Source organism: Oncorhynchus nerka, linkage group LG2 (genome assembly GCF_034236695.1).
Source record: "Oncorhynchus nerka isolate Pitt River linkage group LG2, Oner_Uvic_2.0, whole genome shotgun sequence".
NCBI lineage: Eukaryota > Metazoa > Chordata > Actinopteri > Salmoniformes > Salmonidae > Oncorhynchus > Oncorhynchus nerka.
Window position 1 is genome coordinate 70587176 of NC_088397.1, and position 20998 is coordinate 70608173.

The window sequence follows — 20998 nt, forward strand, 5'->3', positions numbered from 1 at the left end:
CACGCGCTCCAGCAGATATATTTCGCTGGTCACCCCGAAAGCCAATTCCCCCTTTGGCCGCCTTTCCTTCCAGTTCTCTGCGGCCAATGACTGGAACGAATTGCAAAAAAATATATATATTTTTTTTTAATCACTGAAGCTGGAGTCATATCCCCCTCACTAACTTTAAGCATCAGATCATTGCACCTGTACATAGCCCATCTGTAAATAGCCCATCCAACTACCTCAACCCCATATTGTTATTTATTGTATTATTTCTTGCTCCTTTGCACCCCAGTATCTCTACTTGCACATTTATCACTCCACTGTTGATTTGCTAAATTGTAATTATTTCGCCACTATGGCCTATTTATTGCCTTACCTCTCTAATCTTACTTCATTTGCACACCCTGTATATAGACTGTGTTATTGACTGTACGTTTGTTTACTCCATGTGTAACTGTGTTGTTGTGTGTCGAACTGCTTTGCTTTATCTTGGCCAGGTCGCAATTTTTAAATGAGAACTTGTTCTCAACTGGCTTACCTGGTTAAATAAAAAATATAGAGCTGGCGGGATTTTCCATGCACAGGCAGAACAGAGACGCCATGTCAAAAACAGCTGGTGCACAATGTCTTCTATTAAAGAAGTCTCAAGGTATTGCTCGTTTGAGGTAGAGTGCCTTATGATAAGCCGTAGACCACACTATCTATATTATTTGTAGCCATCTATTTACCACCACAGACCGATGCTGGCACTAAGACCGCACTCATCCAACTCTTTAAGGCCATAAGCAAACTAGAAAATGCTCATCCAGAAGCGGCGCTCCTAGTGGCCAGATACTTTAATGCAGGCCAACTTAAATCAGTTTTACCAGCATGTCACGTGCAACCAGAGATTTATTTAATTAAATAAACTCAAGACTACATTTACGCCACACGTAGACATGCATAAAAAGCTCTCCCCCACCCTGTATTTGGCAAATCTGACCATAATTCTATCCTCCTGATTCCTGCTTACAAGGAAAAACTAAAGCAGGAAGTGCCAGTGACTCACTCAATACGAAAGTGGTCAGATGACACGGATGCTATGCTTACAAGACTATTTTTCTAGCACAGACTGGAATATTTTCCAGGATTCATCCAATACCATTGAGGAGTGTACCACCTCAGTCATCGCCTTCATCAATACGTGCATCGATGACATCGTCCCCACAGTGACCGTACGTACATATCCCAACCAGAAGCCATGGATTACAGGCAACATCCGCATCGAGCTGAAGGCTAGAGCTGCCGCTTTCAAGGAGCACTAATCAAGACGCTTAAAAGAAATCCCGCTATGCCCTTCGACGAACAATCAAACTGGCAAAGTGTCAATACAGGATTAAGATGGAATACTACTTCACCGGCTCTGACGCTCGTCGGATGTGGCAGGGCTTAACTACTATGGACTACAAAGGGAAACTCGGATGCGATCTGCTCGGTGAGCTAAATGCCTTTCTGCTCGCTTCAAGGACAGCAACACTGAAGCATGCACAAGAGCACCAGTTGTTCTGGATGACTGTGTGATAACACTTTCGGTAGCCGATGTGAGCAAGACCTTTAAACAGGTCAACATTCAAAGCCGCAGGGCCAGATGGATGAAAAAAAACATCTGTCTGTGCCCTTGAGCAAGGCACTTAATCCTAACTGCTCCAGGGTCACCGTCAATGGCTGATCCATGGATCTGACACCACTCTGAGGGTGTCTCGGGAGTGGGATATGCAAAAAACACACATTTTCACACTTTGCATGTGTGAATAGGACAAACGTATACACCCAACTATTTATTATTAAAGAGGGGGGAAAAAAAAGTAAAAAACGTAAATCCTTTCATCGAACACCAAGACACGAGACATCTAGAAATATCCATGTTTGTTTTGATTTTTATTTTTGATACATGGTGTTGCTTTATTCAGTAGTGAGACAGACACTGTCGTATAGCTTATATCTACAATATGCTTCACTTGGTTCTGCTGGGTTCAAACACACCTCTAGTCAGAACAATGCACTGCTAAGAGAGTCTTCCTGGCTGTATTACACAGAGAGAGAGATGCACTGGTGTGACACTACAGATAGTTACATTTGAGTTCTCTTAAAACCTTGGTAAAAACATAGTAAAATCCTTAAAACCTTTTATAGCTGCTGAATATTATTCTTAGTCAAATAGATTGAGCTTGACCATGCAAGAACTGCATGAATTAAGTTTACAGATTGGTCTGTTGCATTAAACATCAGCAAGAAACCAGTTCTTTATATGCATGTTCAATCTTAAAACAATATATTGCTGACAAGCAAAACATTTTCGGACTTTGTCAACAGTGGACTAATGAACCAAATAACAAAATATATTTTTGGGATGTAATTTTTCTTTAAAGCGATGTCCCAGTCAAATGAACTTGTGGATACCATTTTTATGTCTCTGTGTCCAGTATGAAGGAAGTTCGTTTTGTGAGCAAATGCTGATTAGCATTAGCTAAATGACTAGACTTCGTCATTGCGCTAATGCTAGTTAGCAACTTCCGTCAAAGTGGCAACATCCGCATCGAAAGACATAAAAATGGTATCCACAAGTTCATCCGACTGGGGAAGTAGATAAAGAGCCTCATTGCCAAAATCCTGAAGTATCCCTTTAAGGGCAATCAACTTGTTAAAATATAATTTCAGCGTTTGACTTCGATCTCACTTGGAATTATAGGTTTTTGTTATCTATCCAAGGATTTGTTGGAATGAAAACAATCATAGAATCTTATGAAAAAGCATTGAGGCATTATAGGAAATTACTCATGAATGCTTTTAACAGTCCTGTACTTCCAATCTGATGTTTATCAAAAACATTACAACTAACATTCAAGATAAAACTAACCTCAAGTGGTATGTTATAACATACGTCATTTAGTAAAGGTAGCAAGGGGCATGTTATTAGTACCACATTACAAAAAGTCTACCACAGTGTTAGACAATTGGCAAAACTCTCAATTAAAAGATATGCGAGAATTCTTTATTTACTCGCCATAACAAGAATATTACACTTAAAAAGTTTGTTGTCCTTCCTAGTCACATCAAATTGTACATACGTGTCCATTCCAAATCCTCACTTCTAGTGGGGAACAACCCCAATTTACGAACAGATTATATTAACAGTTTTGAAGTCAAAACACATGCACTCACAAAAATCAGTTTGAATGGAGAGATGTGTGTTGAAAATACTGACTAAAAAAGGTCATTTTTAAATGATGCTCAACCCAAACTAAAAGTGTTCCCTTCCCATGGTTTCTTTTGCTGAAAAGGTGAGAACTGTAATTATAATGAACAAAAATCTAAAATGAATTTAATAATACAGCAAGGAGAGATATACTTCAGTTCTTCATTTGACCAAATAATCATAAATGGTGTCTTCACACAGAGGTACAATAACGGAAAAACGTAAATGACCAAACAGACCGATAGCAGCTGCCAAATACTGTAGACTTCAGCTTATTATGTCAGCAGGTTAAGAATTGCCATTTTGCCAGATCATAACTTGTCAACCTGGAATAGGACTGCAATAATTTGAGAAATAGAATTCAAACTTAATGTTCTAATTGAAAAGCATAAGAATGACACACCCGCTCTGCTTGAGCATGAAAATACAGGATAGGATATAAACTATAACTGAACCCTGAGGACTCTAAAAAGGGACAGGGGGTCGTTGTAATTGGGTTTTACATAATAAACCCCACATACCAGTAGCTCAACAGAACTGAACACGATAAAACCATTAGAACAGTGGAGGGAAAATGTTCTCTGAAGTGTTGATCTCATGATTAGAGATATCGGAATAAGTCTTAAGATCTCTCTAAAAAGGTGTACGTCTCTCTCAAAGCCTGAAGGACATGACAGACCAACAAGAACATTATGTGCAGCGAGTGCGTCATTTTCTGTTCATTTCCCAACGATTCTACATCTCCAACGTTTGTCGACACCTAGCAGGTGATCTGCTGTGCACAGCCAACGTTAGTCTTGGTCTGTCTTGTCCTTTAAAACACTGTCCTGTTCCGTTTTAGGTGTCATACGCTGGCTGTTCCTCAATGAACACAGCGTGGCGGTTGTTGCTTACCCTGTTGCCCAGACAGGACACGTCCAGACAGGACACACCGAGGGCTATCAGACACTGCCACGTCTGTAGACACACAGAGAGGGGAGGTCAGAAGAGGATCACTGTACTCCCTATAATAGTTTACAAACCATATCCCTGCATTCAGTATCTAGTATTCCGCATCGAACGGTAGCCTCTTTATTTGAGAATTGATCTACAGTGTTGTACTTATCCAACCCAGTCCATGCTGTTATAATGACTACTACAGTAACTCACCAGGTAGCACACAAAGCTTAGGTAAGCTATGCAGAGCAAGGCCACCAGCACGTAGAGCGCCACACTGTTCAGGCTGGTCACGTAGATCACCACAAAGTACATGTTTATGGCACAGACCACCAGGATGACCACCCCTCCGCCAATCTTCCACACCCTCAGGAGCACAGTCACAGACGAAACGGTTAGGCATCAATGATAAAGGGTCACTGTCATCACATTTATTAATTAGTTGGTCGATCAGTGAAAATACAGAAATAAATCTGACTACGTCCCAAATGGCACCCTATTCCCTACAGAGTGCACTAGGTATGGCACTATGTAGGACATAAGGATCCATTCCCCGTCATCACATTTATTAATTTTTTGGTCTATCTAAATACAGAAGCAATCTTCAGTGTTACATGGGTTGAGGGTTATGGTGACTCACAGTCCATTAGCAAAGTCATCCATGATGGATGTCAGACTGGTGAAGGTCAGGATGGGGATTAGAGCAAACGGCAGCTGTGGAACAAAGCGAGACAGAAAGAACTGACGACATTCTGTCTCTGTCCCTTCAATAGCTTTTAATACTACATGCATCAGTTTAACACCCCCAAAGACTCCCAAGCCAGCCCAGAGTAGCTGCTACCCCTCTCTCTAACCAGCAGTCCCTAGCCCAAGTCTTCACTCTCTCCGTCCTGCACCCTTCTCCCTAATCAAGCAAATATATTTATAAAGCCCTTTTTACATCAGCTGATGTCCAAGTGCTATACAGAAACCCAGCCTAAAACCACAAACAGCAAGCCCTGTCTCTTCTCTCTGCATGTTCCCAGACCCCTTCGGCATCACAAATGGCAACCTAGTCCCCATTTTGTGCACTACTTTTGATAGGGCTCTGGTCATGTCTTCTCTCTGACCTGCATGCTCTGCAATACGTTGAGGAAGTCGTTCATGCCCGTTAGGTGCTGTACGTCCTGAAAGATGGCCACAAGCAGGGTGGGGAAGATTGCGATGGAGCGGGTGAGAAGCACCCGGGCAAAACGGGACCAACGCAGGTTCAGGAAACCCTGAGGCAGGGGAAGAGAGAAAATAGTCAACATACAGACAAACACACATCCCTTCTGACAAAACACTGAGGTGTTTACATACAAAACACCAACACACGCATACACAAGGATTGACTTAGAGGTTAACAATACAATGTGCACTCTCACATACACAAACAAACACGGTAGTTGGGTACTTGTGCACGTTCTCACCTCCATGACAAACTGGCCAGAGTACGTGCCTGTCATGGTGGAGCTCTGTCCGGCAGCCAGGATCCCGATGGCCCAGATGTAGAGGGCCGCAGGGCCAAAGAAACAACCCAGCACCACGCCCTGTATAGAGTGAGTGGGAGATTGTAGAAATTCCCCCCATGGTTATTCATATTATCAACACCAAACAAATGTTAATTTCATGGCAAAATGATTGACTGAGATAGCAGGTATATACAGTATCAAAGTGATTTCATATCACAGGTTATATAGATTGTTGTTAATCCTTGAAAGATGTACCCCTTTGAAGATGTCCACCTGTAGCGTGCTGTTGTCCAGAGGGAAGAGGTCTGTGTGAGGACTGCCTGATGCATTGCATTTTGCATTCTGTGACACACAGAATAACAGCAGCACATCACAAACAAGGGAGGTCACTGGTTTAGAGGTGCCATACTGATGCTATATTAATGTATAAACCATCTGTAAAGGATTGCTACAGTCCGAGACAAGGAGACATGCTGGGTCTGGTTAGTCATTATACCCACCACCTCAATGTTGGTTTTGTCGTAGAAGGCCTCAGCAAACACTGCTACAACAAAGACGTTGATGAGGAAGGAGATGAAGAGAGCAATAGTTGACTCGATGAAGTAGTATTTGTTGGCCTCCTTCACCTCCTTCTTGTTCCCACGATCTATTTGCCGAGACTAGACAATAAAATATCATTAAAATGAATGAATTAAAATATAAATCACAATTCCTGTGACATTGTACTTTCTGGTTGTTTGGCCCAAAAATGTATAAATGATTGTTTCAATCGTTACCAATATTTTATGTCATAGTAAAGGTCAATGACGACCCTCTACTATGTCATAGTGAAGATCTTTGACTCTGTAGTAAGTCATAAAGCAGGTCTTTGACTCCTATGTCATACTATAGAGGAGTGTAAGACTTTCACTATGTCATAATGCAAGAGACCTACCTTGACGAGGGCAGAGTGCAGGTAGATGTTGTGGGGCATGATGACCGCTCCTACGATGCCCACAGCCTGCTCCATCTGGGAAGAATCACAGTTCTCACAGTACGGCAGAAACATCCCCTTCAGCAGCTCCCCCTGGTCCGGACGCACCATCACATACTACAGGCACACACACAAGAGATGGCAGTCAGATACACACAAATGCAGAAGAAAAAAAACCTACCAAATTCTATTAAAGCTGCGCTATATACTACAAAAACCAGCTGGCAGGTTTACAGAAGGGTATTTTTTTAAATAGATGAACACAGGGAAAAGCCTGTTCTTACCTCATATCCAAAGCTTACAGCCATGATGGTGATGAGAAACCCAAAGAAGGCTTCAAGTTTCCTCAAGCCTAAAAAACAAAAGTCGGAAATCATTTTGAAACACGCCCAGACAGAAATGCATACACACACCTGTGCCCAAGGACTTAAAATCACAGACATCTTAATGTGTCAAAGAAACACTCACCATATTTATCTAGAAAAAGGAACACAAAGGTGTCAATGATGGTGATGAGGACACCTCCCCAAAGTGGAATCCTGGTAGATAGCAAACAACAATGTTAGTTTGACCCAAACACATTGACCTCTAGAGCACCTGTTGTATGCCTTTGTCAGCATCCCAAATGTCACCTATATAGTGCACTACTTTTGAACAGGGCGCACTATATAGGGAATAGGGTGTCATTTGGGACGCACTCTTTGTGTAGTGTAGTACAGTGTGGCTTGGTTGGGCGCTGGCGGATGGTACTGTAGCTACCTGCCCATAGAGAGGAGGTTGAAGGCGATGGCACAGCCGATGACCTCCTGCATGTCTGAGCCGATGATGGCCAGCTCCACCATCAGCCACAGGATAATACGAGGAACCTGGGAGTGAGGTGGGGATGGAGGAGTGAAGAACAAGACTGATATAACACAAAGCAATCACATTCAAATAATTTAAACCCTTGTATATGGTGTAGGGCGAGGGAGGGTTACTCACAGTGGGGTACTGGCGGTTGCAGACCTCTGCGAGGTGCATCCCTGTGACAACCCCCAGGCGCGCAGCCAGTCTCTGCAGGAGGAGGCCGATGATGGTGGCCCCCAACAACACCCACAGGAGCTGAGAGAGAAAGAGAGCGAGAGTGGGGGACAAAATAATGGTGATGAAGCATTGGAGTAAATTAAACAATCAAGAGCATAAAGACCAGATGTAATAGGGAATGCTGATTATAGAATAAAACATTACTGTCCAACCAGAGATAGAACTGCCTTTGAGTAAATTATTTGTCTTCAAATTTGAGCATGGTCCAGAAATCTCTACAGTTGCACCATTGAAAGCATCTTGACTGGCTACATCACCACGGAGTTTGCCAACTGCTTGGCATCCAACCGCAAGGCACTACAGAGGGTAGTGCGTATGTCCCAGTTCATCACTGGAGCAGAGCTCCCTGCCATCCAGGACCTCTATATCAGGCGGTGTGAGGAAGGCTCTAAAAACTGTCAAAGACTCCAGCCACCCAAGACAGACTGTTCTCTCTGGTACCGCACAGCAAATAAGACCGATGCACCAAGTCTGGAACCAACAGGACCCTGAACAGCTTCTACCACCTCCAAGCCATAAGACTGCTATATTTGACAATAAAATCACACATGTGGATACATTGCAAATCATCAAGGATAAAAAAATAAATGTGTTATCGTTAATCAACAAATGAAAGATGGAAAACAAATGGAGTTGAGGCAGTTACAGCCAGGGAGAAAGTCAGTCTGTCAGTCAAGCCTGAAGCTCTTCATCAGGGTCCATCCCTTTGTCCGAAGTTCCCAGTTCCTTCATAGTAGCCACTCCTCCATAGGTAGCTGATCCTCCATTGTCGACAGTGTAACACCCAACTGAGTGATGCTTCTACTGCAATAAAGCACCAGGAAAATCAGCCACACATCGGCAGTGGTCAGGAACAGTCCCTCCGCCTCGGACACCGTAGTCTCCACCTTCCAACCGGCAGGTGAAACAAGAAAGCCAGAGCTACTGCTGCATTATTTAAAACGCAAACTTTAGCCATTAGGCATGGCCGATTAATTCAAAAATCAAGTCAAAGTTTGTCACGTGCGCCCGGATACCACAGGTGTAGACCTTACAGTGAAATGCTTACTTACAGGCTCTAACCAATGGTGCAAAAAAAGGTATTAGGTGAACAATAGGTAAGTAAAGAAATTAAAACAGTAAAAGGACAAGCTATATACAGTAGTAGAGGTCGGCCGATTATGATTTGTCAACGCCAATACCGATACCAAAAAAGCAGATACCGATTACTCAAACGATTTTTAAATATTTTTTTATTTGTAATAATGACAATTACAACAATACTGAATTAACACTTATTTTAACTTAATATAATACATCAATGAAATCAATTTAGCCTCAAGTAAATAATGAAACATGTTCAATTTGGTTTAAATAATAAGTGTTGGAGAAGAAAGAAAAAGTGCAATATGTGCTATGTAAGAAAGCTAACGTTAAAGTTCCTTGCTCAGAACATGAGAACATATGAAAGCTGGTTGTTCCTTTTAACGTGAGTCTTCAATATTCCCGGGTAAGAAGTTTTAGGTTGTAGTTATTATAAGACTATTTCCCTCTATACCATTTGTATTTCATTAACCTTTGACTATTGTATATTCTTATAGGCACTTTAGTATTGCCAGTGTAACAGTATAGCTTCCGTCCCTCTCCTCGCTGGGCTCGAACCAGCAACACAACGACAATTAGCGCGTGCTAACTAGCTGGCCATTTCACTTCACTCATCTCGGGAGTTGATAGGCTTGAAGTCATAAAAAGTGCAATGCTTGACGCATAACGAAGAGCTGCTGGCAAAATGCACGAACGTGCTGTTTGAATGAATGTTTACGCGCCTGCTTCTGCCTACCACCGCTCAGTCAGATACTTGTATGCTCAGTCAGATGATATGCAACACAGGACACGCTAGATAACATCTAGTGATATCATCAACCATGTGTAGTCAACTAGTGATTATGATTGATTGTTTTTTTATAAGATAAGTTTAATGCTAGCTAGCAACTTACCTTGGCTTACTGCATTCGTGTAACAGCAGTTGTGGAGTGCAACGAGAGAGAGGCAGGTGGTTATTGCCTTGGACTAGTTAACTGTAAAGTTGCAAGATTGGATCCCCCGAGCTGACAAGGTGAAAATATGTCGTTCTGCCCCTGAACAAGGCAGTTAACCCACCGTTCCTAGGCAGTCATTGAAAATAAGAATGTGTTCAAAAGTGACTTGCCTAGTTAAATAAAACGTATTTAAGGTATTTATAAAAAATAAAAGTAGGCAAAATCGGCACCCAAAAAAATACCAATTTCCGGTTGTTATGAAAACTTGAAAATCGGCCCTAATTAAAATCAGTCAACCTCTATACAGTAGCGAGGCTATAAAAGTAGAGAGGATACATACAGACACTGGTTAGTCAGGCTGATTGAGGTAGTATGTACATGTGGATATGGTTAAAGTGATTATGCAAATATGATGAACAGAGAGCAGCAGTAGCGTAAAAGAGGAGTTGGCGGGTGGTGGGACACAATGCAGAAAGCCCGGTTAGCCAATGCGCGGGAGCACTGGTTGGTCGGCTCAACTGAAGTAGTATGTACATGAATGTATAGTTAAAGGGACTATGCATATATGATAAACAGGGAGTAGCAGCAGCATAAAAAGAAGGGTTGGGCACACAATGCATAGTCCGGGTAGCCATTTGATTACCTGTTCAGGAGTCTTATGGCTTAGGGGTAAAAACTGTTAAGAAGCCTTTTGTACCTAGACTTGGCACTCCAGTACCGCTTGCCATGCGGTAGTAGAGCGAACAGTCCATGACCGGGGTGGCTGGGGTCTTTAACAATTTTTAGGGCCTTCCTCTGACACCGCCTGGTGTAGAGGTCCTGGATGGCAGGCAGCTTAGCCCCAGTGATGTGTGTACGGCCCAGTACCCTCTGTAGTGCCTTGCGGTCAGAGTGCGAGCAATTGCCGTGGTCACTGAATATCATTGTCACATAAGTGTTCCTTTTGTCCAGGTGGGAAAGGGCAGTGTGGAGTGCAATAGAGATTGCGATATCTGTAGATTTGTTTGGGCGGTATGCAAACAGGAATGGGTCTAGGGTTTCTGGGATAATGGTGTTGATGTGAGGAATTATCAACCTTTCAAAGCGCTTCATGGCTACAGATGTGAGTGCCACGGGTCGGTAGTCATTTAGGCAGGTTGCCTTTGTGTTCTTGGGCATAGGGACTATGGTGGTCTGCTTGAAACATGTTGGTATTACAGACCCAGTCAGGGACATGTTGAAAATGTCAGTGAAGTCACCTGCCAGTTGGTCAGCACATGCCCGGAGCACAAGTCCTGGTAATCCGTCTGGCCCCGCAGCCTTGTGTATGTTGACCTGTTTAAAGGTCTTACTCACGTCGGCTACAGAGAGCATGATAACAGTCGTCTGGAACAGCTGATGCTCTCATGCATGCCTCAGTGTTGCTTGCCTCGAAGCGAGCATAGAAGTGATTTAGCCCATCTGGCTCGTGTCACTGGGCAGCTCACAGCTGTGCTTCCCTTTGTAGTCTAATAGTTTGCAAGCCCTGCCACATAAGACGAGTGTTGGAGCCGGTGTAGTATGATTCAATCTTAGCCCTGTATTGACGCTTTGCCTGTTTGATGGTTCATCACAGGGCATAGCAGGATTTCTTGTAAGCTTCCGAGTTAGAGTCCCGCACCTTGAAAGCGGTAGCTCTACCCTTTAGCTCAGTATGAATGTTGCCTGTAATCCATGGCTTCTGGTTGGGGCATGCATGTACAGTCACTGTGGGGACGACGTCCTCGGTGCACTTATTGATAAAGCCTGTGACTAATGTGGTGTACTCAATGCCATCGGAAAAATCCCTGAACATATTCAAGTCTGTGATAGCAAAACAGTCCTGTAGTTTAGCATCTGCTCCGCCGCCCCCTTGGGTTGTGCCATGGCGGAGATCTTTGTGGGCTATACTCAGCCTCGTCTCAGGATGGTAAGTTGGTGGTTGAAGATATCACTCTAGTGGTGTGGGGGCTGTGCTGTGGCAAAGTGGGTGGGGTTATATCCTTCCTGTTTGGTCTTGCGCGTTGTCCTCGTTGTAGAAAAAAATCTTTGTCTAACACGAGGTGAGTGATCACTGTCCTCATATCCAGAAACTCTTTTTTGCCGTAAGATACGGTTGCAGAAACATTATGTACAAAATCATTTACAAATAACACACAAAAAAAAAAAGAATAGCACAATTGGTAGGCACCCGTAAAAAGCTTCCTGCCATTTCTTCCGGTGCCATTTCAATTCGAGCCGATTTCAAATTCTCACAACAAAATCAGTAATCAGCATTTTTTACAGGCTGACCACCTGTTTCGCGAGTGCAGCAAGAAGCCAAGCCAAGGTAATTGCAAAAGGGTTTCTAATGATCAATTAGCCTTTTAAAATAAACTTGGATTAGCTAACACAACGTGCCATTGCAACACAGGAGTGATGGTTGCTGATAAATGGTCCTCTGTATGCCTACGTAGATATTCCAGCTACAATAGTAATTTACATCACTAACAATGTCGACGCTGTATTTCTGATCAATTTGATGTTATTTTAAAATGGACAAAAAAATGATTCAAAAGAGGAAAATTCTAAGTGACCCCAAACTTTAGAATGAAAGTGTATGTACAACATATTCAGAATGTTGATACCACTTGACTTTTTCCCACATTTTGTTACAACCTTACTCTAAAATTGATTCAATTGTTTTCTTCCCCCTCAATCTATACTCAATAGCCCATAATGACAAAGCAATTATAGGTTTATTGAAATGTTTTCAAATGTAAATTTTAAAAAAGAATATTCTATCTACATACAGTACCAGGCAAAAGTTTGGACACATGTAATTAAAGGGTTTTAATTTAGTTTTACTATTTTCAACATTGTAAAATAATAGTGAAGACATCAAAACTATGAAATAACACATATGGAATCATGTAGTAAGCAAAAAAAAAAAGTGTTAAATCAAAATATACAGTGGGGCAAAAAAAGTATTTAGTCAGCCACCAATTGTGCAAGTTCTCCCACTTAAAAAGATGAGGCCTGTAATTTTCATCATAGGTACACTTACAACTATGACAGACAAAAACTAAATAAATCCAGAAAATCACATTGTAGGATTTTTAATGAATTTATTTGCAAATTATGGTGGAAAATAAGTATTTGGTCAATAACAAAAGTTACTCAATACCTTTGTTGGCAATGACAGAGGTCAAACGTTTTCTGTAAGTCTTCAAGGTTTTCACACTGTTGCTGGTATTTTGGCCCATTCCTCCATGCAGATCTCCTCTAGAGCAGTGATGTTTTGGGGCTGTTGTTGGGCAACACAGACTTTCAACTCCCTCCAAAGATTTTCTATGGGGTTGAGATCTGGAGACTGGCTAGGCCACTCCAGGACCTTGAAATGCTTCTTACGAAGCCACTCCTTCGTTGCCCGGGCGGTGTGTTTGGGATCATTGTCATGCTGAAAGACCCAGCCACGTTTCATCTTCAATGCCCTTGCTGATGGAAGGAGGTTTTCACTCAAAAACTCACGATACATGGCCCCATCCATTCTTTCCTTTACACGGATCAGTCGTCCTGGTCCCTTTGCAGAAAAACAGCCCCAAAGCATGATTTGTCCACCCCATGCTTCACAGTAGGTATGGTGTTCTTTGTCCTCCAAACACGACGAGTTGAGTTTTTACCAAAAAGTTATATTTTGGTTTCATCTGACCATATGACATTCTCCCAATCTTCTTCTGGATCATCCAAATGCTCTCTAGCAAACTTCAGACGGGCCTGGACATGTACTGGCTTAAGCAGGGGGACACGTCTGGCACTGCAGGATTTGAGTCCCTGGCGGCGTAGTGTGTTACTGATTGTAGGCTTTGTTACTTGTCCCAGCTCTCTGCAGGTAATTCACTAGGTCCCCGCGTGTGGTTCTGGGATTTTTGCTCACCGTTCTTGTGATCAATTTGACCCCACGGGGTGAGATCTTGCATGGAGCCCCAGATCGAGGGAGATTATCAGTGGTCTTGTATGTCTTCCATTTCCTAATAATTGCTCCCACAGTTGATTTCTTCAAACCAAGCTGCTTACCTATTGCAGATTCAGTCTTCCCAGCCTGGTGGTGCAGGTCTACAATTTTGTTTCTGGTGTCCTTTGACAGCTCTTTGGTCTTGGTCATAGTGGAGTGTGACTGTTTGAAGTTGTGGACAGGTGTCTTTTATACTGATAACAAGCTCAAACAGGTGACATTAATACAGGTAACGAGTGGAGGACAGAGAAGCCGCTTAAAGAAGAAGTTACAGGTCTGTGAGAGCCAGAAATCTTGCTTGTTTGTAGGTGACTAAATACTTATTTTCCACCACAATTTGCAAATAAATTCATAAAAAATCCTACAATGTGATTTTCTGGATATTTTTTCTCTCATTTTGTCTGTCATAGTTGAAGTGTACCTATGGTGAAAATTACAGGCCTCATCTTTTTAAGTGGGAGAACTTGCACAATTGGTGGCTGACTAAATACTTTTTTGCCCCACTGTATCTACCACAATTACCTCGTACGCCAGCACATCAACTCGGTATTTGTACCCCATGTATATAGCCAAGTTATTGTTACTCATTGTGTATTACTTATCTATTATTTCTCTATTTTTCCTTTCTCTGAATTGTTAGGAAGGGCCCGTAAGTACGCATTTCACTGTTAGTTTACACCTATTGGTTACGAAGCACGTGACGAATAACATTTGATTTGACTTGGTACCCCTGTCCCTTGAATGAAGTTTTGTGTTCACCTTAAAGCCAGCTTTAGCTCCAGACTGCAGGTCGGACTCGATGTTCCCTGGGTCAAGATAGGCGATGCTCATCAAGAAACCAGGTCCCGTAAAGGCCCAGAGTTTACGGAAACTGAACACCTGAAAAGAGAGGATCGCAAATATTACAATCAACGCCTGAAAATAAATCTTAGCATGAAGTATTACCAGTCATTGAAGTTATAATTTCTAAATTATTCTATACTAATAGTATCTTTGTGTATCACTTTATTCAGGTCATCAGCTTAGCATAATATGCTCTTTGAGTCATACACACTTAGAAGATAGGCCCTGTGATGCCATAGGCTCTATGACTCAACTGTGATGTAATATACAGCACCAGTCAGAAGTTGACATACTACTCAAACAAGGGTTTCTTCATTTTTACATTTTTCTACATTGTATAATAGTGAAGACATCAAAACTATGTAACACATGAAATCATGTAGTAAGCTAAAAAAAAAGTGTTAAACTAAACATATTATATAGCCACCCTTTGCCACGATGACAGCTGTGCACACTTGGCATTCTCTCAACCAGCTTCATGAGGTAGTCACCTGGAATGCATTTCAAATAACAAGTGTGCTTTGTTAAAATAATTTGTGGAATTTCATTGCTTCTTAATGTGTTTCAGCCAATCAGTTGTGTTGTGACCAAGGTAGGGGGGTAAACAGAACATAGCCCTATTTGGTAAAAGACCAAGTCCATATGGTAAGAACAGCTCAAACAAGCAAAGAGAAACAACAGTCCATCATTACTTTAAGACATGAAGGTCAGTCAAGCCGGAACATTTCAAGAACTTTGAAAGTTTCTCCAAGTGCAGTCGCAAAAAACATCCAGCGCTATGATGAAACTGGCTCTCATAAGGACCGCAACAGGAAAGGAAGACCCAGAGTTACCTCTGCCGCAGAGGATAAGTTCATTAGAGTTAACTGCAACTCAGATGGCAGCCCAAATAAATGCTTCACAGAGTTCAAGTAACAGACACATCTCAACATCAGCTGTTCAGAGGAGACTGTGTGAATCAGGCCTTCATGGTCAAATTGCAACAAAGAAACCACTACTAAAGGACACCAATAATAAGAAGAGACTTGCTTGGGCCAAGAAACACAAGCAATGGACAATAGACCAGTGGAAATCTATCCTTTGGTCTGAGGAGTCTAAATATGAGATTTTTGGTTCAGTAGGTGAACGGATAATCGCTGCGTGTGTGGTTCCCACCGTCGTAGCTGAACGACGACATTAAGAACATACAACTGGCAGGTTATACACTATCGACAGGACAGAACAGCAGCCTCTGGTAAAACACGTGTGTTTTTCTTACCACCACAGACCGATGCTGGCACTGAAACCGCACTCAATGAGCTGTATACAGCCATAAGCAAACTGGAAAACCCTCATGCAGAGGCGGCACTCCAAGTGACTTTAATGCAGGGAAACAAATCAGTTTTACCTAATTTCTTTAGCATATTACATATGCAACCAGAGGAAAATAAAATTCAAGACCACCTTTACTCCACACACAGACATGTCCCTCACCCTCTATTTGGCAAATCAGACCATAATTATATCCTCCTGATTCCTGCTTACAAAAATTAAAGCAGAAAAGCACCAGTAATTCAGTCTATAAAAAAAAGTGGTCAGATGAAGCAGATGTTAAACGACACGAATGCTTTGCTAGCACAGACTGGAATATGTTCCGGGATTTCTCCGATGGCATTAAGGAGTACACCACATCAGTCACTTGCTTGATCAATAAGTGCATCGAGGACGTCGTCCCCACAGTGACGGTATCTACATACCCAAACCAGAAGCCATGGACTACATTCAACATTCAAGCTTAAAGGGTAGAGCTGCCGCTTTCAAGGAGAGGGACTCCAACCCGGGGGATTATAAGAAATCCCGTTTTGCCCTCCGACAAACCATCACAGGTAAAGCATCAATACAGGACTAAGATTGAATCGTACTACACCAGCTCCGACACTCGTCGGATGAGGCAGGGCCTGCAAACTATTACAGACCGCAAAGGGAAGCACACCCGAGAGCTGACCATTGACACGAGCCTACCAGACAAGCTAAAAAACTTCTATGCTCGCTTCGAGGCAAGCAACACTGAGGCATGCATGAGAGCATCAGCTGTTCCGGATGACTGTGATAACGCTCTCCATAGCCGACGTGAGTAAGACCTTTAAACAGGTCAACATACACAAATCCGCAGGGCCAGACGGATTACCAGGACGTGTACTCCGAGCATGCGCTGACCAACTGCCAAGTGTCTTCACTGACATTTTCAACCTCTCCCTGTCCGAGTAATACCAACATGTTTCAAGCAAACCGCCATGGTCCCTATGCCCAAGAACACTAAGGTAACCTGCCTAAATGACTACCGACCTGTAGCACTCACATCTGTAGCCATGAAATGCTTTGAAAAGCTGGTCATGGTTCACATCAACACCATTATCCCAGAAACCCTAGACCCACTCCAATTTGCATACCGCACAAACGATGCAATCTCTATTGCACTCCACACCGCCCTTTCCCACCTGGACAAAAGGAACACCTTTGTGAGAATGCTATTCATTGACTACAGCTCAGCGTTCAACACCATAGTGCCCTCAAAGGTCATCACTAAGCGAAGGACCCTGGGACAAAACACCTCCCTCTGCAACTGGATCCTGGACTTCCTGACGGGCCACCCACAGGTGGTAAGGCTAGGTAACAACAGGAAACTAAAAAGATTTGGCATGGGTCCTCAGATCCTCAAAAGGTTTTACAGCTTGGTATGCCTGGTATGGAAACTGCTCGGCCTCTGACCGCAAGGCACTACAGAGGATAGTCCGTACGTCCCAGTACATCACCGGGGCCAAGCTTCCTGCAAACCAGGACCTATATACCAGGCGGTGTCAGAGGAAGGCCCAAACAATTGCCAAAGACTCCAGCCACCCTAGTGATACTGTTCCCTCTGCTACAGCAAGCCGTACCAGAGTGCCAAGTCTAGGTCCAAGAGGCATCTAAACAGCTTCCATCCCCAAGCCATAAGACACCTGAACAGCTAATCAAATGGCTCCCCAGAGTATTTGCATTACCTTCCCCCCTCTGGAACACTGCTGCTACTCTGCTACTCTGTTATATCTATACTACCATGTTACCTCGACACCAGTGCCTCCGCATTGACTCTGTACCGGTACCCCCTGTATATAGCTCCGCTATTGTTATTTACTGCTGCTCTTTAATTTGTTATTCTTTTCTCTTTTTATTTTTTATAGGTATTTTCTTAAAACGGCATTGTTGGTTAAGGGCTTGTAAGTAAGCATTCCACTGTAAGGTCTACTACACCTGTTGTATTCGGCGCATGTGACAAATACAATTGGATTTGATTGACGGTTTGGGATAAGTTGGACCGCAGAATGAAGGAAACACAGCAAACAAGTGCTCAGCAGATGTGGGAACTCCTACAAGACTTTTGGAAAAGCATTCCTCATGAAGCTGGTTGAGAGAATGCCAAGAGGGTGCAAAGCTGTCATCGAGGCAAAGGGTGGCTACTTCGAATAATCTAAATTATAAAATATATTTTGATTAACACTGTTTTGTTACTACATGATTCCATGTGTTATTTCATAGTTCTGATGTCTTCACTATTATTCTTAATGTAGAAAATAGTAAAAAGAAAAGAAAAACCCTTGAATGAGTACGTGTGTCCAAACTTTTGACTGGTACTGTATTTTATAAGGTCATAATTGCACATGTGATGCCATAGGCTCTGGGTTCATCTGTGTGAGGTCATAGACGTTGACGTCATAACCCTCTGAGTTAATACTTACTGTGATGTCATAGGCTCGGTGTTAATAATCCCTGTGGTTTTCTAGACTGTGTTAATAATCTGTGTGAGGTCCTGGGCTCTGTTTTAATAATGCCTGTGAGGTCATAGGGCACATGGCCTCAGTACCTGGGTGACATCCTCTGGAATGGGCACCTTCTCCTCAAAGTATGTGGAGAAAGGCTCGTCGTCTGAGGCCGGAGGGGAGGTGGAGCTGTACAGGCCCTGGGTGCTCTGGATGACCCCATTCTCCTGAGAAGGTTCCTCTGTGTGTGTGAGAGAGAGAGTGTGTGAGTGAGTGAGTGACATGAAAACTACTGTGATCACATGACCCTGAGCAATATGAAGAGAGATTCTATTCTACCCACACTCTTCCCATGACCAAGCTATGTTCCACACCATTTGATTCGAGACAAGCAACATTGAAGCATGCATCAGACAATCAGCTGTTCCTTGACGACTGTGATCATGCTCTCCGTAGCTGATGCGAGTAATATCTTTAAACATGTCAACATTCACAAGGCCGCAGGGCCAGACGGATTACCGGGACGTGTACTCCGAGCATGCGCTGACCAACTGGCAAGTGTCTTCACTGACATTTAACCTCTCCCTGACCGCGTCTGAAATACCAACATATTTAAAGCAGACCACCAGTCCCTGTGCCCAAGAACACCAAGGTAACCTGCCTAAATGACTACCGACCCATAGCACTCACATCTGTAGCCATGAAGTGTTTTGAACGGCTGGTCATGGCTCACATCAACACCATTATCCCAGAAACCCTAAACCCACTCCAATTTGCATACCGCACAAACAGATACACAGAGGTTGCACTCCACACTGCCCTTTCCCACCTGGGCAAAAGGAACACCTTTGTGAGAATGATACTCAGTGACTACAGTTCAACACCATAGTACCCTCAAAGCTCATCACTAAGCGAAGGACCCTGGGACTAAACACCTCCCTCTGCAACTGGTTCCTGGACTTCCTGACGGGCTGCCCCCAGGTGGTAAGGGTAGGTAACACCACATCTGCCACGCTAATCCTCAACATGGGGGCCCCTCAGGGGTGCGTGCTCAGTCCCCTCCTCTACTCCCTGTTCACCCATGACTGCACGGTCAGGCACGACTCCAACACCATCATTAAGTTTGCCAATGACACAACAGTGGTAGGCCTGATCACCGACAACGATGAGACAGCCTATAGGGAGGAGGTCAGAGACCTGGCAGTGTGGTGCCAGAATAACAACCTATCCCTCAACGCGATCAAGACAAAGGAGATGATTGTGGACTACAGGAAAAGGGAGGGCTGAGCATTCCCCCATTCTCATCGACGGGGCTGTAGTCGAGCAGGTTGAGAGCTTCAAGTTCCTTGGTGTCCAGATCACCAACAAACTATCATGGTCCAAACACACTAAGACAGTCTTGAAGAGGGCACAACAAAGTCTATTCCTCCTCAGGAGACTGAAAATAATTGGCACGGGTCCTCAAATTTGGCCGCCTTTCGTTCCAGTTCTCTGCTGCCTGTGACTGGAACGAATTGCAAAAATCGCTGAAGTTGGAGACCTTTATCTCCCTCACCAAATTCAAACATCTGCTATCTGAGCAGCTAACCGATCGCTGCAGCTGTACATAATCCATCGGTAAATAGCCCACCCAATTTACCTACCTCATCCCCATACTGTTTTTATTGATTTACTTTTCTGCTCTTTTGGACACCAATATCTCTACCTGTACATGACCATCTGATCATTTATCACTCCAATGTTAATCTGCAAAATTGTAATTATTCGCCTACCTCCTCATGCCTTTTGCACACAATGTATATAGACTCCCTTTTTTTCTTCTGTGTTACTGACTTGTTAATTGTTTACTCCATGTGTAACTCTGTGTTGTCTGTTCACACTGCTATGCTTTATCTTGGCCAGGTCGCAGTTGCAAATGAGAACTTGTTCTCAACTAGCCTACCTGGTTAAATAAAAGGTAAAAAAAAAAAAATAATAATAATAATAATAATAATAATATATATATTTTTTAAATCCTCAAAAAGTAAGTTCTACACCATCAAGAGCATCCTGACTGGTTGCTTCACCGCCTGGTATGGCAAGTGCTCGGCCTCCGACCGCAAGGCACTACAGAGGGTAGTGCGTACGGCCCAGGACAAGCTTCCTGCCATCCAGAACCTCTATACCAGGCATGTCAGAAGAAGGCCCAAACAATTGCCTAAGACTCCAGCCACCCTAGTCATAGACTGTTTTCTCTTCTACCGCACGGCAAGCGGTACCGGAGCGCCAAGTCTAGGTCCAAAAGGCTTCTTAAAAGCTTCTACCCCCAAGCCACAAGACTCCTGAAAAGCTAATCACACAGCTACCGGGACTATTTGCATTGTGTCCCCCCCCTTTACACTGCTGCTACACTGTTTATTTTCCAAACATAGTCACTTTACCTATACAACATGTACATATTACCTCAATTACCTGGACTAACCGGTGCCCCTGCACATTGACTCTGTACTGGTACCCCCTGTATATAGCCTCACTACTGTTATTTTATTGTCGCTCCTTAACCTCTTCAACCTATGGGGGCGCTGTGTCATTATTGGATAAAAAGATGTGCCCGTTTTAAGCGCAATATTTTGTCACGAAAAGATGCTCGACTATGCATGGAATTGACAGCCTTGGAAAGCCAAAA

At 43.2% G+C, this 20998-nt stretch overlaps 1 protein-coding gene across 3 annotated transcripts in view; it reads right to left on the bottom strand.

Moving 5' to 3' along the window:
* The window catches only part of LOC115141184 (natural resistance-associated macrophage protein 2-like), a 39137-nt gene that overhangs the window by 10990 nt on the left and 7149 nt on the right, over positions 1–20998 (bottom strand). For 2 of the 3 annotated variants that reach the window (XM_029679905.2, XM_065002208.1), the window contains 14 exons: positions 18438–18574; positions 14474–14593; positions 7604–7723; positions 7382–7488; positions 7091–7161; positions 6907–6974; positions 6584–6739; positions 6150–6308; positions 5905–5991; positions 5608–5727; positions 5266–5415; positions 4797–4870; positions 4370–4523; positions 4115–4177 (listed from right to left, as the gene is read on the bottom strand). In XM_029679905.2, coding sequence (XP_029535765.1) covers positions 4115–4177; positions 4370–4523; positions 4797–4870; positions 5266–5415; positions 5608–5727; positions 5905–5991; positions 6150–6308; positions 6584–6739; positions 6907–6974; positions 7091–7161; positions 7382–7488; positions 7604–7723; positions 14474–14593; positions 18438–18574 — 1586 coding nt within the window. Of the gene's footprint in view, positions 1–1883; positions 4178–4369; positions 4524–4796; positions 4871–5265; positions 5416–5607; positions 5728–5904; positions 5992–6149; positions 6309–6583; positions 6740–6906; positions 6975–7090; positions 7162–7381; positions 7489–7603; positions 7724–14473; positions 14594–18437; positions 18575–20998 lie in introns of those variants that run through there. The other variant, XM_029679915.2, reaches the window with a different exon arrangement.